Raw genomic sequence first — 21,889 nt, 5'->3', positions numbered from 1 at the left:
GCTGGAAACTCCTTGTAAATATGTCCAGTGGAAACTGGCCGGCCCCGGCAATCCAAGTGTGAACACAGCTTTCCATCTCTCCTCCACATTAATCATTTAACTATTCTTTCATGTCTTCATCAGTTTATTGCTTGACAACTTAACCTCCATCCAGTCCAGTCATCCAGTCAATGTGTTAATCAGTTAAAAAATGTAAATGTAAAGCATGACGTGTCCTGTCCTCCCAACAGTCTCATCATACCATTTAGTCTTGCATTGCCAGACCTATCTCCACAGCGCTTTGGACATACCATTAAACCACAGTTTTGGCTTCAAATCTGTCTCTGTCTCTCTTCCCCCATATTTCCTGCTCTTCTCCCTTTCCATATATGTAGTAGTAGGCATAATTGTAAAATAAAAAAATCTTAAAAAGTAAAGCGTTATTATGGTTTGTGGACATGGGTTGAATGTCAGTGTAATGGTCACACTTGAGTAAGAAGGACTTAAGGCTTGGTTATATTTGCGTGCGACACCGTGGCACTGTAGATGGTGCATGCGCTATGAGCATGCACGGAGACGTTTATGCTCATAGTTTTTGTTTTGTTTGTAACAGTTTTTCAAATGTACATTCAATTGTCAAACACATTCAAATTGTCAAAATGTTGGCACAAGAAACAACAGTATTCACAAAGGAAATAACATGAACACACACAAGGGTTTACCTAAGCTGTTATAAAATAAATAAATTATAGCCATTCTAGCAGCTATTGGAGGCTGTATTTAGGATTTAGCACAAAGCACTGATTTACCTAAAGTCAGCAATGCTAGCATATTCACAATATCAACATGATGACATTTTAGCAGGTATAGGCATAATGTTTACCATGTTCAACACTGTAGTTTAGAGTGCTAATCAAACTGAAACTGGCTAATGGGAATGTATTTTTGAAAATGACGACTGATATATCGTAATCAGGTTTTTAACCTTAACCTCAAAAACTGATATCAACAATCTGCTGGGCTATACCATATTGTATAAACCCTACGCAACAACAGAGGAAACCCATTAAATCTGGACGTAATTAGAATACAAACAATGCGAACAGGCAGAAAGGAACAGCGGGAACAGCAGTGGTGAGAAATGCAGATGAACTGACTAACCAGGTTGCCCGAGGTAACATAGGTAGAAAGAGATGAGACCAAGGATTGAACCCTGCAAAACTCCACAGAGTAAAGGGGCAAATAAGGACACAAAGTTGTCTATGACAACCTCAAACTGCCTGTTGATTGAGAAATAGGATGAGAACCAATTGAGAGAAGAGCCCGAGACACCAACCCACTTATGAGCCATTCAACTAGGATGGAGTGAACAATGGTATCAAATGCAGCAGTTAGGTCGAGCAAGACCAGGATAGAACCTTCGCCTTTGTCACTCCGCATGAGGATGTAATTAGTCACTCTTAGTGTTGTTTCTTTGCTATGTTTGTGACAAAAGCCGGATTGAAATTCATAAAAAATATAGTGTCCTTCAATTACTTTAAGGAGCTGCTGTGCAATGATTTTTTAGAGGAATTTTGGAGATGAATGGTAGTTTCAAGATAGGTCTGTAGTTATTTGGTTGGGTTGGATCATGGGCAGTTTTTTGTAAATAGGTTGGATGCTCACTATAATGCTATACACGAACAGACACACACATATGTCCATGCAGACTCAGACACAGCCAAGTCCTCTCTGAGAGGTTAGACGGCAACACAATGAGCTCCTTATTCCCTCTGCTCTGGTTTCTAACCTTTCTGCTTCAGCTATGTTTACACACATAAAACTTCAGAAGAGAAGGTCAAGCACTCTTGGCTCTGATCTAACAGATCAAGCTGTGTAGACCAATCCTCTGATGCTGGACTAAGTTTTGTAGGCAGAGACGTAAGCTGGGCCATATTAATGTCTATTTGATTATTATTGTTCAAGAAAACCAGGATTAACCATGCTGATTATGTGTTGATTTGTTGATTAACTGTTCAGTCTATAACATGTTAGAAAGAAAAGGGGAAAACATGTCCATCACAGTTTCAATCTAGTACAGGAATGATTGGTTGCTTAAGTGATTAGTTGATGGAAAGTTATCTGATTGAATTATTTAGCTTGACGTTCTGTTCTGTGTTAGTTGCCAATTAGCAAATGCTAGCATGCTAACACGGTAAACAAAAAATGATACCTGCTCATCAGGATATTAGCATAGTCTTTCCTCCTGTTTGAGAAGCTTGAACCAGCAAAGTTGTGGCATTTTTGCTGGATGGATGACTGAAACATCAACAACAACTTAACAAAAATGGTTTTCTGTATGCTAATTGAATGTTAGCACTGGTGTGTAATTGATGTCATTAAATGCAAACAGTGGCGGTTTATACACATACTTGATCATTTCTCCACCTACTCTGACCGAACGAAATGTAAAGTACAAGTCTCCGAGTATAAAAGTGCTTCTCTATTTTCACCAGTTGAACTCATTGGACATCTCCCTGTATATCAACAAACCCATACTTTCCATAATACTTTCTCTCTTTCTCACTCAATGTGGAACATCCACTCTGCTGCTGTTCTTGGTGCTTCAACAGCTGGCTGCGACCCAGTTACCCTTCACCATGAAAACAGAACATGTTTTTTTCTCTGCGTTCTTTTGGCCAGAGGGGATAGAGGATGGGATGGAAAAAAAAGAAAGAAAAAGAAACAGCAAACTAGTTTGTAAACCAGACAGAGTCATCTAAATTAACCTTATATACAAAAAAAGAGAAAATGAGGCAAAGCTTGGACTGGCTGACAAAACACATCCTGTGTATTCTATTAGGGCCTAAAATAGCAAACAAACAAGAGTAGGAGAAGGTTTGACTTGCCTAAGCTGGCAGTAGACATAGCAAATTCAAAAATAAGGATACAACTAGTATACTACTGATCTAAATGCTCACACTTATTTGATCTAGCCCTGCAGCTTTGATAACATAAATTATGTTTGTGAGTGAGATAGGCCCTAAGGAGACGGGTCTGCGGTCTATGAGCACACCAAATCGTTTTCATGCTAAAAAGCTAGCCCCGGTGTCTGAGCCACAGACATGATGTAACGACCCCTTCGTCCATCACTCACACGCAAAAGCTTTGGACCAAGCTGTTATTCTTGAACATTCCTCAGGACATCTGGGTTGCTCTTGTGCATCCTATTACAACATGTTCAGTACTAAAATAACAGAAGGTGTCCTTTGGTCCATTATAATGTGGGATCAGGGTTAAGATGTGAAAGAGTTTAAGACTAGAAGAAGAAAGAGAAGGCAACAACAACAAAAAAGAAAAGATGCTGATATTGTCAAATGCTGTCACATCAACACACCAAGATCCTCCTGTTATCAGACTGGAAGAGCACAGCTAACATCCTTCATTCACACTTCATCAGTAGGGATAATGATCTGACCCAGACTGACGACTTACATTAGTTCAGATCAATTAAAAAAAAAGAGTGTAACAGGTAGAAACAAGAAGTTCATCATCAGAAAAAAACATTGGCAACTTCAATAGATTATTTAGGCCTAAGCATTGCTTCAAGCAAAACATATCTTCTCCAATATATTCTAATTGCATACGCCTTGTACAATTGTAATTTTATTTAATACTAATCTGCTATTATTTGCCATCTGTCATTCTTTGGCCATTATTGGGTAGATTAATTGATAAAGTAAATAATGGTCAGTTGCAGCCTAAATTGAATATTTTTTTGTTTTGAACTGTCAGATGGACAAAACAAGCAATTTGAAGATGTCATCTTAGGCTCTGGAAAACTATTTGCATTTTAAAGACCAAATAATGAATTTAGAAAATAATCTAGAATGAATCATTACTTTAAACCCCACAAAGTTTAGAAGTGTACATCAAGAGAATTTGATCAGGGCTGCAACTAGGCTAATTATTATTTTCATTATTAGTTATTCTAAAGTTTATTTATTTAATCAATTAAACGTCTTTTGTCAAAAAATTGTGTGACACCTTTTGCCCATTTATTTTAGCCTACTACAATGTAAGACAAGGAGATTTTTGGCATTTTTGCTTCATGGTTAATCGATTATTAAAACGGTTGCCGATTACTTTTGTTTCTTCCAATTAATTGTTTCACCTCTTATTCATACAGATTGCATCGCTGCAGGATTCACTTCTCTCTTCATTCAAATTACAGAGAGATGCCAAATCATAACTGCCATGTATATTGTTGCATGGGAAAAGCAAGTGTTAAATCATCTATAAGGTTGATCTATTTAAATGTTTGTAAAGTTGTTTGGACATTATGAGCCGCTCCATGTGCTGAGTGACCACAGACACACTGAAGTAGCCAGTGGAGTTAACTCCTGCAGCGAACGCACAGACTATTTTACTTCTTCAAGGTTTAATGTTATAATGGTGGGTTCAAATAAACCTTAACAAGTCACTTACAGAATGGGTGTTGTTTTGCAGGGTTGACTCTACTCCAGGCAGAGCTGTACATGTCTGTTCATTCAGTCCTGCGCTGCGTTTCGAGAGCTCCGACTTTACTAAACTATGTCGCTCCTCGTAACTGCCAAACTCCCTCTGCAGCCTCTTCACATCTGAGAAGTCTTCTCCCTCGTAGAAGTCCGTGCCCACCGCAGACGAAAACAACCCGAGCGCCAAAATGCAAGATACGGAGATCATGTTTACAAAAAAACTGCACAACTTTGGACTCAGCGAGAAGCTTTTCTGTCCCAACACTTGGCTTCACATGCCCCCCTCATCACCAAATGCATCTTCAATAACGGCCCATCCACCGTGGCAGAAGATTGGTCAGTGCCAGAACAACCTGCACTCTCATTGGACGGCAGGAATCTTCCTCAACTGACATGGCGTGTTTTCTGGGGTTAAACTGCCCCCTGGTGGAAAGACCGCGATAAGACCACGAAAACTTTCTCTCTCTTTTTTAGGGAATAATTTATTTGAATTCAAAATGTATTTATTTTTAAATACAGAAGAAACGTCTGGAAGATAGGCTTTTTCTTCACAATAGGATTAGTTTACATTGTAGCCATTATTCTAGCAGTTCCTCATTATGGATTCATTAAACTGACGAGAAGACTAAAATATAACTGACAACCTTTACGATCATATTAAGGAATCAAAATGGAGTGTAAACAGAAAAATATCTCTTCATAATTTCAACCTCCAACCAGTTTTCTTTTATCATCAGCAAAATATACACAAAAAATGCAAAGAGTCAGACCATTTTCTGAATACAACAGTTTAATTGTGGTACTGATTCGTAACAAAAAAAAATAACCCCTTCCCAACTGTTTTCTTGCCACTCAGTTTTAAGTGCTGGACAGACTGCTGTACAGATACTGAGAGACAAGTAAATTAGCACACTAAAAAGAGAAGCCTCTTATGCAATCCAATAGAAAATCTGAATGCAGCAAGGAAAATGTGCTGATGCCAAGTTGTGGTTGTGTTGTGACATTTAGCCCAGGTGTACTTCCATGTCCTCTCCTGTCCTGCACAGAACTCAAACCAAGACTTTCAAGTCTTATCTGCTTTAGATATCCTTGATTACATCCTCCAGCTCCTCTTTGGAATACATGTGGAAGGTCTTCCCGGGCTCTACCGTTGCCAGCTACAGAAGAGACACAGATAAACAAAGCCTGCATGAAACCTGAGGATTCAAACTCTGGCAGTCCTGTGCACACTTAACACTGCTAATTGTTCGTTTTTCAAATAATAATAAAAAATAAATAAAAAGGTAAAAATCATTGGGCATTTGTACTGATGTGGTTACAACTATACATTTTCATGGACAAATCAAATCTTCAAGCACATTGCCGTACTAAAAATCAAGCATTCAGAAACTGGGTGAGAAATGAGGAACAAACCTCAATGTTGGTAGAGTTGAGCTTCTCCTCCATCACCTGCTTCAGAATGGTGAGAGATGACTTGATGGCTTCTTTTAATGTCATGGACTGCAAGTGACCCGGGGAGAGAGGGACAAACAGAAAAGGAACATAAAAATACATAGTAATAGAATGTGGCTAATCAAACGCCTGAATAAAAAGATGCGTCTTTAGCTGCTTTTTAAAAATATCAACAGTGGCCGCCGGTATGAGATCATGAGGCAAAGCGTTCATAGTCTAGGAGCCACTGTTTCAAAGCAGATCACTAGTACGTAAGCTGGTGGCTGGTAATGATGGCTCTGTATGTGTATGCTTGAACTGAATCCTGAGTTGAACAGGTAGTCCGTGCAAAAGCCTAGCAGCAGCATTCTGGACCAATGGTAAACAATCTACAGATGATTGGTTGAGGTAAGTAAAAAGGATTACAATAATCCAAACACGAAGAAACTAAGGCATGTATAATCATTTAAAATTCAACATAGGATACAACACGCCTGAGTTTTGCAATGTTTGAGGTGGAAAAAACAAGCGTGGGTCAAGGACTTGACACGCTTGTCAAGGTTCATGGCCTGATCAAAAGTCACACCAAGATTTCTCAGGCTGGAACGCACAATACTGCTAGCCACCTCAGAAGCAATGCTGTCAGCAGCAACAATCACAACCTCAGTTTTGTCAGCATTTAACTTGAGAAAGTCATTGGCCATCCAGTCCTAATAGCAGACAGACAATCCTGTAAAACATTTAAATTAGCATCAATCTGGTCAGTGGTTTTTGAAAAAGGAAAATAGAATTGAATGTCATCCATCTATCGTCATCCATACAGGTGGAAAGCATTCTAAAAATGTTCCCTTCATTAAATCTTTAAGAAACGATTTACTAAGTCACGCACAAGATAGCAACTTATAAACATTCCAGTTTGCTCAGTTAATGTTCCAGTTAAATAGAAACATGCAGTGGCCGGTACCTTGTGGTAGACCTCTTGCAGAGAGCTCTGTGCTCCCTCAGACGCTGAGCCGATGGCCCGAGCGTCACACTGCACAAAGGTTCCTGATGGGTCCATGTGGTACCTTCATTCACAAACAAATAACAGTCAAGTATCTGTGAAGTCAGAATTAAAGGTGAACATGCTTCCGTTTAAAATGTCAAGTACGTAAGGTGCACAAATAGTAATCTTCACATACAGCTGGGGTCCTTTTTCATCAACTCCCCCGAACAGAAGTGCTACGCCGAATGGTCGACTCTGTATATAGGATAGCACAGAGGAACAGAGCAGACAGAGTAGAATACAGGTTATGCTAGTTTACTCAAACACCATCAAACAGTATACCATGGAGGAAAAAAAAACAACAACAAAAAGATTTGAATAGAGTATTTCAGCATGGAAATGAGCTAAGTGACTGACCATGGCACCGGGATCAGCGTCCTCCTCTCCAAACTGCAGCGCCAGGTTGGACACAGCCTGAGTCACACTCTCCACTGTCATTGTCTCATTGTAAGTGAACCAGTGGTTCTGAGGAGGAATACATACGGGTTAATTATAGGTAAAACACAAGGTCAGTGAACTGCTTACAGCGTGCCCAGCATTTATACCTGTGTTTCCACTCTTGCTTTGTCGATTAGAGTCTTGGCATCAGCTATCAAGCCACTCATGGCGCAACCTTTGAGGTAGAAAGAAAGAAAATTAGAAAACTGCAGGTCCTTCACATGCTATGGTCTAAAGCAATAATCAGCACAGTCAACTGGGAGAAATGTAATGTTATTCCATGTTATCTGAGGAAACATTATAATGTACGACATAAGGGTGTAACATTGCCCCTGATCAAACATTAAAGTCACACCAGGGAAAAAGCATCCCATCTACTTAAAGTGATGGTTCGGAGTAATTTCACTCTAGGCTGCTTTGCACCTTGACCTCGAGCCAAACAACCCAAAACAACTACTGCTTTCCCCTTATGTTAAGTTAATGAACTACTATCAGTTGATTAGTAAAAAGCTAATGCCGTTATTTTATCTGTAAATAACCCACCTATAATCGGATTGATAAGCCCAACGTCTTAGTACAAATATTTTATGTATTTATAAAACGAGGCATTAGTAAGTTTGTACCTACACCAGAAGTATATTTAAATAACACTTGCCTGATAGATACTCCTCACGGCTGCTATCGCGCGAGATTCCGCGAGATCACGCACAGAGCACAACATATATTGCCGGAAGAGACTACCAAGCAGGAAACAGCAGAATAGATCAAGAAAATGGCAGAGTCAGAGGTGAGCATCGAACGCGACAATGAGTGGCTCAATTTCGAAGGTCGACCGTACCTATTTGAGCCTGAATACACAGACAAGCCACGGTTGTAGAAGCTCCGGGTCTTTGTATCGAAACAGCAGATGATGGAACGTCTCTGGATTGAACTTTTTAGCTTTTAAACCGCAGCCAGGATATATACAACTGCGTGGCATCTTGTCCTATCGCCTCATGCTGCTTCTGCTGTTCACTCGCTTCTTGATTCTTCTTTACCATTAGTCTCTTCCGGCAATATATGTGCTCGGTGCGTGATGTCGCGCGATAGCAGCCGTGAGGAGTATCTATCAGGCAAGTGTTTTTTAAATATACTTCTGGTGTAGTTACAAACTTTCTAATGCCTCGTTTTATAAATACATAAAATATTTGTACTAGTGTAGACATTTGTTATCAATCCAGGCATTATTAGTGGGGTTATTTACGAGATACAAACACGGGTCCATTAGCGCCTGCACTAAGCTAACCAGCTGATAACGCTAACTCGACCAACGTTATATCAAGGGGGAAAAAGCTTATTGGGGGTTGTTTGGCTCGAGGTCAAGGTGCAAAGCAGCCTAGAGTGAAATTACGCCGAACCATCACTTTAACAACACACCGAAAGTGTGTTTTACTGAAAAATACAAATCTCAAAGCTCCCAAAATATTTAAGCAGCTACTCAATATTATTACCTTTGAGCATTGTTATACTTTCTCTATTTCTGAATTAGCGTTTTGTTGCTTTCATCTATCACGTGTTCCTTTATTTTTGACCATTTAAGTTTGACCCTACCTTTCACAGGATCTTTCACTCAGTGCATTGCATTTCTAATGTACGAAACAGGCAATGAAAATAGCTTAATTGAACTGATTATTTACCCAAACTGTATGGTTATGTACTTTATGATTACAGAGGCCAGCAAATCACATTATCATGTTACCATAAAGAATATATCTCAAGCACTACAGTCAGCATCCAAGTTTGAAGTTCAGTTTGAAGTGTCTGATTGTCTTGCCCACTCACCAATGTGACTGTCAATCTCCACAATCTTTTCAATGCTGTTGGGCTCCATCAGTGGAGAGGTGATCCTTTTCTCCACAGCCAGACACACTCCCTCTGACGTCTGGATACCGATGGCTGTGGAGCCCAACTGGAAAAGCAAAGCCAAACCAAAGAAAACTCATGAGCTTTGGGGGTTTGACATTAGTATACTATAATCACACAGAAGAAGTATATTAGTCAACTGAAGTGATTCAGCATATAATACTCACTTTAATGGCCTCTATGGCATATTCAACCTGGAACAATCTTCCTTCAGGAGAGAATGTGTTCACACCTCTGTAAGACAGATGTGAATAATGATAATTATTAATTTTGGTTCAGTTAATATAATCAGTTAATAATCAGTTCAACATTAGTGAAAATCAACTTGTGCTACCAACAAATAATTTAAATTAGCATGTTTGGTTTATGCTTATATTGAGTAGAACACTATTGAACGCCGTGTTTTAATCTAAATTAGGTTTCCTGGTTTAATAAGGTTGTTAAGTAGCGATACCGAAAGTGAAAGCAAACGTACTTGTTGCGAAGTAACTTACTAGCTAGATGCTAGCTAACTACCTGCAACAAACCGCTACAAAGTTACATGGGTTGGAAACAAAAGCACTTCCAGATTTCTTTGAGCTTTCAAAATCAAAATGTGCCCGTTCAAACAACTTGTTAACTTAATTGTGATCCTTACCGCTGAGAAGCGCTAACGTTAAATAAATGACAAAGCAGTTTGTGTTGCACCTAACGTTAACGTTACCTGTCATATTCCGATCTTGTCAAAAACATCTTTTAACGTTTAACACAGCACCTGCAAACAGAGAACATTGGTTTATGTAACACGCATGCACTATAACAATGACTTAATTCAATTATAAAAAGTAAGGACAATTCTTTGCTTCGAGTATCCACCGGGTGGCATGTTAGCTGGCATGCTAGCTGACGCAGCCATTCACTGAAACTGCACGGAAACTGCTCATAGAAGTCTAACACCAATATTCCGACTTTATAATTATGTTTAAAATAACATATATTAACAATTTTGCGACATTCTGCTAAATAATAACACTTGTTATAGTAATTTACCTCGAGCTACAAACCCTTGAATGAGTTCGCTTGTTTCAGGGGAAGCGTCTGAGGTGTAACATCCAAACGGGCCGGTTGTCAACAAATCGGAAACGAAGGTTCCGTATGTGCAGAGCTGTCTCTAAGTATTGTAATGGTATCATCACACAAGTTTAAATATATATGGTTAGCAAAGAGTTTAAGTCATACTGTCTGCTATAAAATAAATTGATACTGATATGAAATAAAGCATGTGATTAATACACATTTTAAATAATAGGGCATGTTGTTTTGATAAAGTCTATAATAAAAGAACCCAAATCAACAATTTAGATCGGAATGAAAAACCTGCCCAGAAACATATAAATAAATATAAATTCTCCTGTTTTGTCTCTTGAACTACTATTTAATGTTAATCAGTCTAGATCAAGAATATATCACAATCATGCAAGTCAAATTAAAATCACAATAGGCTTCACTGTTAGAGAATATACACTTACTTGGATAATACAATTCAGATCTTGTAATATTGATATTGTCGTGATTGCAATATAAATACTGTTAGTACTAAGTAATTGGAATGGTAAAATGTATACCTGCTGCAATATGAATATAGTGCTTATACAATAAAGACTGTAAAAACATATTAGCACTGTATAACTATACAGGAACATTCCCGCAGTCAGTTGATTCTTGTACATCGGTCCCATATGGTCTAGCGGTTAGGATTCCTGGTTTTCACCCAGGCGGCCCGGGTTCGACTCCCGGTATGGGAACTAGCTTTTAAGGTAAGGGTAAAATAGGACTTCTTTGGAGAGATAAATATGTCTAATCGTCTAAACGTAAGGGGAAATGTACAGGTCTAAAGCTGCTATTGCTTACTCCAAACTTCGTGATCATATAATGGATGTATTAGGATCATGAATAGACTCCTTGCTGAAATAGACATTGCAATATTCAAGAGAGCTGTGATAGCTTTGAAGACACACGATAGTAACTGTGCATGTCATAGCATAAATCAGCCAATAGGGGTCTTCTTTGAGCTAAACCATGAGGTTGTTTCTACGTGTCTATATACCTGTCTTTATGTTATCTGTTGATGCATTTGTCTGTGTGTATTGCCATGTGCATGTCAGACTGTGAAAACAAATCTCCCTCATGGGACAATAAATATATCTAATCTAAACAATCTAAACAAGTAGAGGTATCAGCAGGAGCAGTGGAAACTACTACTACAGCTACTTTGCTGTATACATATACAGTAGGCTAAATGTGATATGATGCACTTTAAAATGGCTTATATGTGGTTACATGTTTGGAGGACTTAAACGTGATGACATCACATTTCACAGAGTAGTTAATTTTCACAAATATTGATTGAACTGTCCTAGGCCATGGAAATAATATATTGGAGTTCTTAGGTGTTGTTCCCCTTTAAGTTACTGATGACGGTTAAGGACAAATTATAGCGTGTCTCCTGGACAAAAGTTAGATATGATCCATTTGCCCTGCTCTTTTACTTCTATTACTACATGTGATCAAGCAGTGGTGGAAAACGTATTTAGATCATTTAATACCCCAATTTACATTTAAAGTCCCGCATTCAAAACTTGAGTTACAATTACAGAAGTACTATCAGAAAAGTATCCGAAGTAAAAGCTCTCCTGTCTCTCTTATTATATATTATTTCATATCTGAACACAAGTTTGTTTTCATTTCTATATGTATGTTTAGCAATATAAATGACTCATGTGTGAACTGTGCAATGTAAATACGTTTCTCTTGCTTATATCATTAGATTATTATTATTATTATTATTATTATTATTATTATTATTATTATTATGCTCTGTACAAGCCGCATTTTAGTCTTATGGCTGTTCAAGGTGGAGTAAATGTTATTACTTTATACACTAGGTAGAGTCATTTATAAGAATGCAATGCATATACAATTATATAGCCTACTTTAGATGAAGCTTTAGTAACTAGTAAAATGTAGTTGTCTTAAAATTGAAATGCAGTAAAATGCAGTGTTTGCCTTTTGAAATAAAATAAAGTAGAAGTAGGCCTATTCGCAGTTTGTTCGCAAAACTCTCTCTTGAGATGTTGAACTGTTACGTTTTGGAGAGGGGATGTAGGCCTACATGCAGGCCAGTGGTGTCATGTTTCATTTCCCGGGTGGGATTAGTTCACTTCGGTCCTGTTTTGGTTCTGTGTTGAAGCCCTAACGTGGCGCTGCCTGTTACTTCTTCAAACTCTGGAATTTCAACGAATCAAGTCCTGCTGTTGCTGTTGCTGTTGCGGAGGGTATATAATTCGGCTTTTCTTACCCTCGGGACCATCTGCCAGGTGCACAGCCTTGACAAATCTCCGTCCGTACCATTACCATACCATTATTGTGAACATGAAGTCAGAGAGGGAGGACATCATTTTTCAGGCTCTCCTCTTAATCCACAGTAAGTAGGCTGCGTGCAGATTATGCACATAACCTCTCATTGTTTTAAAACAGTAGGCTAGCCTCTTAAGGTCAAACATCTGCACCTGTATTGGTAGGCTATACATTAAATTAAAATGTATATATTTTTTCCACGTTTGTCCTAATCTCCTTTTGTTCTTTGATAAGATTAGGCTTCATATTTTAAGACTTAGAAATTACTGATTTTATTTAAAGTGTTAGTCAGTTAATTTGCGACATTTAGAGATAGAAGTTATTTATCTGAATATTTTCAGACTAATAATAAAGCCAGACCTGATGCTTTCCTCCTGTCCACCTCATGCTTCACACTCTCTCACACACACATTCCTGACAGATGAGTTTTACTGACTCGGTGTCCAAAGCATCAAGAGTGTAGGCCAGTCATTAGCTTAACTACACTTTATGAATATTAGCATCAAGATGAACTATTTATCTGTTAACTATTGTTTTCAATTAGGCATATTTAGTTTTGGTAAACAGCTGCAGTAAATAGTCTGATCTTGAATCATTTCCAGCTGTAGTTCAATCTGAATTTAGGGAGCCTTCCAACATGCAGGAGTTATACATCTTGACACAACAGGCAGTGTAACAGTCTGACAGGGTCTGTTCAAGTGATTATCCTGTTTCACTTTCCCTACTGTCTTTTTTATTTCAGTCCCTGTGGCCTGCCTCTTCACTGCAGGTATGTTTCTCTTTCTGTGTGTACATGTGCAGTTATGATTTATATCTAAGCATTTCTATTCAGGGATTTAGTAAATGCTAAATGTCTCAGGGTTTAAACTCTACACCCTCTCTGTCCTCTAGTGTCAGGTCAGTCTGACAGCAGCAGCAGCGTGGTGGTTGCAGGCTATAATGTGAGCGCCCCCGCTGGGTCAAGGGTGGTGCTGCAGTGTGTGAGCGGCCGTATGGTGTGGACCAGGGACACGGTGAGGGACAGGCAGAGGGTGGTCCACTGGGACATGTACCGGGCCCGTCCAGACTACGCCATGGAGAGGGTGCTGGACATGTTCTCTGCAGGGGACCAGAGGATCTACAACTCCTACAACCTGGGCAGGGTCGGCCTCAGCCCAACAGCCTTCAGGGATGGAAACTTCTCCCTGGTCATCAAAGGTCACACTCATTGTTTGACTCTCATCATGTCTGTAGCTGCTGGTGAATTGGTCTAGTTATGACTGACATTACTTTGTCTGTCTGATCAATTCAAGCTCTGCTTTTAGGTCATTTTCAGAACTGATCTCTTTAACAGGACCAAATTGCTTAGTGTTTTAAAATACTTGTACTCAGTAGGGCATCCGGTTCGTTTTTTATTCACCTGCAACTAGCAAACTGCCCCATGAACGACTCTTTTGGTTCTGTATTTTTTTATTTTTTTGCTATATAGTTTGGAGAATATTATACATCCCTTACGAAAATGACAGCGGGGCAGGACTCAGAGAAAAAGTCGCAATTACAAAGCCATCTCCTACTTCAGCACCACGGACAGCGCCATGGATTTATAAATACACAGCACAGTTAGGCTACTGATATATCAGAGCCATGGTCGGGGCCATAGATTCTAACTTGCAAAAACCTCAGTCAGATAAAGGATCAATGAGTCAGGCAGACTAGACTAACATATTCAACTAAACAACCCCTCTGGTCCTGCTCTCACTCTCTGCTAGTAGGGGATGGAGAGGGGGGATGGCAGATGTGAGAAAACCTGCTGTTTTGAAAAGTGCATTCATCCACACAACAACACAATTGAGAGTTGACTCCAAAGCAGCAGTGGTTTTGAATTTAGGTGATTATTATCTTAACATCTGTGCTTACTTGTCATACGTCTGCCATGATTTATTTTCCAAAAAATTGAATGAAAAAAATGGAAGTAATGTGAAGATTATTTATAACTCATGAACTACAAAGTGTTGTCGTTTTTGTATTCTTTTAAGTGAACAGATAAGAATGACTTTACCCCACATTATCAGCATGTTTGCATATTCTGTCTTTCTGCATGTGATCACAGACGTGACGATGAATGACAGAGGTCTGTACTCTTGTAACCTCCACCATCTCTACTGCCACCTGTACGAGACAGTCAGAGTGCAGCTCAATGTCACTAAATCGCGTACGTAGCCTCTCACACAGTACCGACTATCAGCATCTTCGACGCATAGCAACTTAAAAGCTGACTTGGTTTGTCTTTTTCGCACACAAAGGTCGTAAAGAGCAGCGCTTCTGGGATGGACAAAAGGCAGTGTACGTGGTGTTGCTTGGTAGTACCGTGGTGTTGCCGTGCATCAACCGACGTAGCGTGTGGACAGACTGGAGCAACGAGGAGGAGGACCAGCAGGTGTGTGGAGTGCATGAGCTTGTTTGCAGGTTTTCTTCAGACAATGCGTCTCAGTCTAGATCTACTTTTAATTTAGAGGGATTATGTGATATTTACTGAAAAATGTCATTCCTTCCCAACCTTGGTGGGCTCCAGGTAGTCCACTGGGACCGTCAGTCCCCAGGAGTCCACCACGACCGCGCTGACCGGCTGGTGGACCTGTACGCCTCTGGGGAGCAGCGTAGCTACGGACCACTGTTCCTACAGAGGAAGATGAACATCAGCAATCAAGCCTTCTCAGAGGGAGACTTTTCACTTTCCATATCTGATCTGCAGGTGTGCCTGAAATACACTCCCTCCCTTGGCATCACTCAACACAATGTTTGTATGTGTGTGTGTGTGTGTGTGTGTGTGTATGTGTGTGTGTGTGTGTGTGTGTGTGCGTGTGTGTGTGTGTGTGTGTGTGTGTGTGTGTGGGGGTGTAAAAGGAGGGATACACTTCCCATTGGAGTCACCCTTCCTGTGTGTATACATGTAAACAGTGTTTCCAAAACACATGGAGCTTTCATTAGTAATGCAGCTCTGGACATGAAAACTTTATCTCTCTGTTGGGAAAATGAGGTTGGCAGTCACAGAAAGTTAAGCAACTATATATATTTTTTTCTTCCTACCAGTTCCCTGTGTGCCTTTTATAGTGATAGCAAGCAGATACATGTTTACAGTTACATTTTAGGACTCTACGGTCCCATTTTCTTTTTTTGACAAAACAACTGAAACCCTAAAATTTGCAAAGCTCTTTGGAAGTCAGTGTTAGTACTCCTAAAAACTTAGCCACTTAATAGCCATCAAACAGTCAAAGATTTTCAGTTTATTTTATTTATTTATAAAGTAATTTAGGCAGACTACCCCCAAGGGTTGGATGTTCAAGGCTTAAATTACTGATGTTAACAAATCTTTAACAGCATCAGAAACCTTTTAATAACTTTTTTTGAGATTTAGTTGTGGTCTTGTGTTAGTGTGCACATTTAAATGTAAACTTCATCTTATCATTTGCTGTTGTTGGTGTTTACATTTTTATCACAGATTCTCTCATCTGAAGGCACAGGCAGTTTAATGAACATGTGTGTTTGTCTGTCTACATTCCACACACAGCCCACAGACAAGGGAATGTATTCCTGCCACCTCCACCACCATTACTGTGGTCTGCACGAGAGAAGAGAGTTTCAGGTCACAGTGGAAGCACCAGTGATTCAGACCACCCTGCCAGCCAAAGCACTGCCCAGTGAAGACAAAGGTAACACACACACACACACACACACACACACACACACACACACACAAACACACACACACACACATTGTGCATTCACACACAACCTCAAACTCTCCTCCTGCTCTAGTTATAGTGAGTCAGTGTGAGTGCCTAAGCAAAGAGGATGTTTTATGACTTAGTGTATTTGTACAATTAGGATTAAAAAACACGCACATTTGTGCCTTCTCGTTTTGTCCTCCTTACTGCCATTTATGTTTCGTTTCTGCCTAAGACTCTCCAAAGAGCAAAGTAACATTAGGGGAAGAAAAGCTCTTATTTCTGAACTTTTTTTGTTTATTTCATTGGAGATTTCTTTCTTGCACTGTCAGCTTGTCTGACGCCAAACCCCTGTAACTCCACACACTCCCTCTCAACCTAGTTCTCCAGAACTCACTCTCATCGCACCTTCTTGTCACCCACCGCTCTCCACTCTTACATCATTGTGCTGCTACCTAACAGGCTTTTGTTTTATTTATTTTTTTCTTGGTATGTACATGTGTGCTTGGGGGAGGGGGGGTTGTCTTTAGTGCATCATCCACTTTTTTGCTGCTGGTTCCTCTTCGTTTCTCCTCTCTCAATTGCTTGGTTTTTAGTTCACATTTTGTCAGTGCTTTGACCTGCCTGAAAAATCATTTCCCTGAGTGCATATTAGAAAGAGGGAAAGAAAAGAGAGAAGAAGAGAGTGATTGGCACGTTGGCATCGTCAGCTGCCTACCTCAAATTCTTGTAGAATGAGAGTGTTTTTTCATGCATGTGTCTGTTTCCAGTTGATCACTAAAGCAAAAGCCGATAATGGCAATGTATCAATGTGGGAAAATCATTGAGAGGTTTAGACATGCCTGTGGTCAAGTCCATCTATGTATGTGTGTGTGTGTGTGTGTGTGTGTGTGTGTGTGTGTGTGTGTGTGTGTGTGTGTGTGTGTGTGTGTTGTATGTGAAAGAGTGTGCCAAGTCCGATCTCATTTCGATGGAATCTCTCGGATACAGTCTTTGGAATGAAGTCCAGCTCTGCCCACACAATTAATCCTTCACTCCCTGAGTTTTGCACCATGGGAATGTTACTGGTCAAAAGCAAGATGTATAAATGATTTATCTTTAGTGCAGGAGTGAGTTTGTAGAGTTTCTTCCTCTGTGCTCTCAGACATTAGAAGCCCACTGTAGTATTTTATCATCTTATCTGCTCCTGTTTTGCCCTCTCTGACTGTCTGCTGCCCTGTTGACTTTGGCTCTGTCCTGACATTCTGGAGAAGTTTTACTCTTCCTTCTGTCCAGCCTTCTTTCTGTTTCCCCCCTTTGATGATCCCACATGCTCAGGTTTGTTTATTTTCATCACACTCCTTTCACTTGCTCTTTTCCATCGCTTTTTCCACTTTCTTTTTGCATTTCCTTATAAAGAAAGAGAACTGTTTTCAGGGGTTCATGGTCAAGATCAGGACATTTGCTTCATCTGCAAGGCAGCTGGCAACACAGAGGGAAAGACAGACTGAGACAGAGACGAATGAGTTTTTTGAAATAGAGGGAGATATACAAAGAGTTGATGAAATAGGGGAGAAGAAATGTAGGTCACCCCTCCCTTCCTCTAAACACAAACACATACTGTAAGTTCCCATCTTTAAACGAAATAATAGGACCCGGGACATTTACATGTTGTTTTCATGTAATCTGCAGATGAGCAGCTGTGTATGCACATTGAATTTGTGTTTGGGATCAAGGTCTTTTGTAGCTTCATTTTGTGAAGAAAAACCTCCCAAAACATCCCACCGTCCCTTTCCTCTCCCTTGGCTCTTCTCCTCTGTTCCACCCCGCTCTGTCCTTCCTTCACTCTTCCTTTCCTCGCTTTTCTATGTTTTACTGCCAGGAAAAGTAAATCACAGCATGACTTTCTGTCTGGATCTCATTTTGGCGCAAATGTGTTGAGTCTGAGGTCCACAGCTGCTTCTTGCGTTGCACTTTTTTAACGAGGCAAAATGAAATCAGGCTGAATGAAACCAGGCTTTCCCTCTTCCCCCCCCCACACCCCCCCGCTTCTCAACACTGAACCGCACATATCACTTAATGCTTAATTATTCCTCGCTGCCCTGGAAATGTGTTCAGCATTCTTTTTACAGCCAGGAAATGTCATTGCATGTAAAAAAAATTAAAAAAAAGAATAACTTGCAAGGTGTTGGTGCTTAGGTGACATCACACACACACACGCAATAACAAATGCAAACACTTATGCAGCCACATGCACAGACTGAAAATATTTTTTGTTGGGCTTGGAGTCTTTTTACATTAGATGTACTAGCTTAATGTGCCCCACACACATTAAACACAAACCAAATAGTGCCCCGGGAACAAAGACAAAACTAATTTGAGCAAAAATGAAGTTCAAAAGTTCATTCTTTTAATGTGTTAAGTATGTGCGCGGCTGTATTTAGCACTCAAGTTAAACATTAGCATGCTAACATGCTTACGATGACTATTGTACCATGCTGATGGCTAGATGGTAATGTTTACACGTTTTTTATCTTAGAGTGTTAGTTCACTAACCTCTGCAAATTAGCACTAAATATAAAGTTCAGCTGAGGTTGATGAAAATATTTATGGTAATATATTTAAATATTTGACAATTTAAAAGTTTGATTTGATGAGGGCGCTAGATTAAGGGATGACCAGTTATTACAATTCAGAAGGCCGGGAGATATGAATATGTCTTAAATTGTATGACAATACATCAAATAGTTGTTGAGACATCTCACTCAAACCTACAAATGGCAAACTTATGGGGGCGCTGCAGGAAAAGGATAGTAATTAGAAATGTATCATCAGGGAAGATTCCCTATAACTAAAGCTAGCGCATTACAAGCTGTGCCAATAGTGTGAAACTGTACACACTTCCTGTCTCCAACAGTAAATGAGCCTTGTTTGAAGATGTAGTGAATGTTGTGTGGATGGATGAAAAGTTATATTTGTATAATTTATTAATATTTTCTTTTGCTAACATTAGATATTTAAACAGCTAAAAGCCATAAAGTATTACGAAAATTTGTTGTTAGGCCGTTCGCAAACATTAGTTGACGTTAGCTTATCTGTGTTGCCAGATCTCACGAGAGTTTGTTGCTCAGACAGAAACAGGTCTCGAACAAAGTAAATGCTTTATCGTCTACTTTAAAATAAATGGGACCATGATTTACAAAATGAACAAGAAACATGAAACTAGTTATTTAGGCCATAAACTCATTATAAAAATGTTTACTGAGGTAATAAATCAAGTGATAAGTAGGTGTCCTTTTCCCATAGACTTCTATGAAAACAGACTTATTTTTGGAGCCAGTGGAGTCGCCCCCTGTTGGAAATTAGATATAATGCACTTCCTTTTTGTGTGTGCGTCTGGGGCTTTTCCCATTGGATAGACAGGAAAGTGGGGAGAGGGAGAGAAAGAGAGAGAGAGAGAGGGGGAGACACGCAGTAAAGGGCTGCAGCTCGGATCCGAACCCGGGCCGCTGCAAAGGACTCTGCCTACATGGGGCGCACGCTCTACTGGGTGAACTAGAGGCCGCCCCGACATAATGCATGTTTAAGGCACTTCTGCATTGGCTTCACTTTTCAGGCACGGAAGTTGTCGCTTGGGTGCCATGACTCCATGGTCTGGACCAAAGTTTTTGCCATCCAACGAGGAGGTGTTGTGATATTTCAGAATAATTGAGAACATTGGCTTGCTGGTAGCGCTAGAGGAAAAGTCAGAGTACCACCATAGTCAGTAGGATTGATTCTCCAGGTACCATGAATATCTCTGGAAATTTCATGGCAAATTATCCAATAAATAGCTGTCAAGATATTTCCGTCCAGACAAAAGTGGAGGACAAACTGCACCAACACTGCTAGTGCGGCTAAATACCTTTTTATGAGTAGAAGGGGAATTTGGAAGCTGTAGGAACTCCACAGATAAAGTTAAAAGGGAGTTCTGTGTTACTCATGAGGTGTGTAATGTCTGTTCAATGTAAGGTCTGTTCTTGTTTATTACATTTGTAAACCTCACGCTGACACATTGGTCTGTTTGTGAGAGAAAAGATGAAGAACAGAGGAACACTAAATGCTGACTGTTGTGATCTCTGTTGTACGCAGACACCACTAAGGTTGAGTCACCGCGAGTCATCAATGTCATTCTGCCCACCAAAAAAAACCCCCCCCCCCCCCCCCCCCCCCCCCCCCCCCCCCCCCCCCCCCCCCCCCCCCCTCCCCCCCCCCCCCCCCCCCCCCCACCACAACAAAAAACAAAAAAACCAACCCACACCCCCCCCCCCCCCCCCCCCCTACATATATAAAACCTTTTTTTTTTCCCCCCACACCCACAAAAAAAACACACACACACACACACACAAAAAAAAAAAAAAACAAAAAAAAAAAAAAAAAAAACACAAACACAAACACACACACCCACCCCCCCACCCCCCCCCCCCCTCTCCCCACACACCCACAACCACTATTAAAACAACCAAAAAAAAAAAAAAAAAAAATCAATGACAAAGGTAACGAGACAACCACACACACACACCCCCCCCTTTTTTTTTTTTTTTTTTGCAAATTCAGCTATCATGAATTATCTAATTTTCATCCTCCTCAACCTGTATTTTATCTTTGCAGAAATGCAGAAATTTTCTAAGTGAGGAAAAGACAAACTGGAGTCACTGGCTGGTCCAGAGGCTGCACTCCAAACTAAACACCTCCACACTGCCTTCTGTCCAGACAGGAGAGACAGCAAGGCACAACATGTTGTGAAATGCAGAAAACCATTAAAAAAAAAAAAAAAAGAAAAAGCTCACATTGAGGCCTTGTGTTTATAAATTGTCAGTATTAGAGACAAAGGAAAACTGTTTTCTTTATATGTACTTGATCATACTAAAAAGACTGGACTTGGACCACTGTGTACGGCACAATAGCGTCACCGAGAGGGGAGTCTAATCCCAGCCTTGACTGTTAAATGAAGGCGCAATGAGGTCATACGTTGAATAAAGTTGTGACTGAGTAAATTTGAATGATCAGTTAGTACAGCTTTGATCAGTATTCAAGTTTAAAAAAATATATTTTCACTTTGTTCTTCTCTGTTTTACACACCACTGAAGCGCTACTATCAGTGTGTACTGCTTCCTGTAGGCTATATGATTGTATGCTAACTGACCAATGAAGCAGTGTATGCAAAAAAAAATATTTTGATGCTCAGACTGTATTTGTTTTGGAATGTTCCTTTTTTACATGTATTAAAATTCAATGTGTGAGGCAGATTTTTTAATGAAGTCTGTTATTTGTGATTGGTTCGAGGAGATAACGTCTTTTTGTTTGAATGTGGACAAAATAAATGTTTGGTAATAGGAAAAGCACCTTACTAAAACCATTAACAATGGCTCCGCTCTATTCAAGTGTCCCAATAAGCCATGACAGTGTGACAGTGAGCCAGTATGCACAATACCTGGACCATGAAACTGAAGCTAAATGGAATTCAGCCATCAATAATT

At 39.9% G+C, this 21,889-nt stretch overlaps 2 protein-coding genes and 1 non-coding gene across 3 annotated transcripts; 2 read left to right on the top strand and 1 right to left on the bottom strand.

The window, feature by feature from the left end:
* Positions 1–5,307: 5,307 nt before the first annotated feature.
* On the bottom strand, positions 5,308–10,450 carry psma5 (proteasome 20S subunit alpha 5). The gene is made up of 10 exons (XM_039797210.1): positions 10,321–10,450; positions 9,995–10,045; positions 9,459–9,525; positions 9,211–9,337; positions 7,497–7,564; positions 7,309–7,416; positions 7,088–7,146; positions 6,871–6,973; positions 5,889–5,975; positions 5,308–5,632 (listed from the first exon to the last, which is right to left on the bottom strand). The coding sequence occupies exons 2-10, from the start codon at positions 10,021–10,023 to the stop codon at positions 5,555–5,557; spliced, it is 726 nt and encodes a 241-aa protein (XP_039653144.1). The 5' UTR covers positions 10,024–10,045; positions 10,321–10,450; the 3' UTR covers positions 5,308–5,554.
* Positions 10,451–11,003: 553 nt separating this feature from the next.
* On the top strand, positions 11,004–11,075 carry trnae-uuc. The gene has a single exon. It is a non-coding gene; the product is annotated as a tRNA-Glu (tRNA).
* Positions 11,076–12,468: 1,393 nt separating this feature from the next.
* Positions 12,469–20,554, top strand: LOC120556678 (matrix remodeling-associated protein 8-like; the record flags this gene model as incomplete). Its single annotated transcript, XM_039796325.1, has 8 exons — positions 12,469–12,754; positions 13,430–13,456; positions 13,579–13,884; positions 14,777–14,878; positions 14,970–15,103; positions 15,239–15,418; positions 16,235–16,376; positions 20,502–20,554. Coding segments are annotated over exons 1-8 (996 nt in total), but the record flags the coding sequence as incomplete, so codon positions are not given.
* Positions 20,555–21,889: the final 1,335 nt, after the last annotated feature.

Source organism: Perca fluviatilis, chromosome 4 (assembly GCF_010015445.1).
Source record: "Perca fluviatilis chromosome 4, GENO_Pfluv_1.0, whole genome shotgun sequence".
In the NCBI taxonomy this organism is placed as follows: domain Eukaryota; kingdom Metazoa; phylum Chordata; class Actinopteri; order Perciformes; family Percidae; genus Perca; species Perca fluviatilis.
The sequence above is the reverse complement of the archived record's forward strand: the minus strand, read 5'-3'. Positions and strand labels throughout refer to the sequence as shown.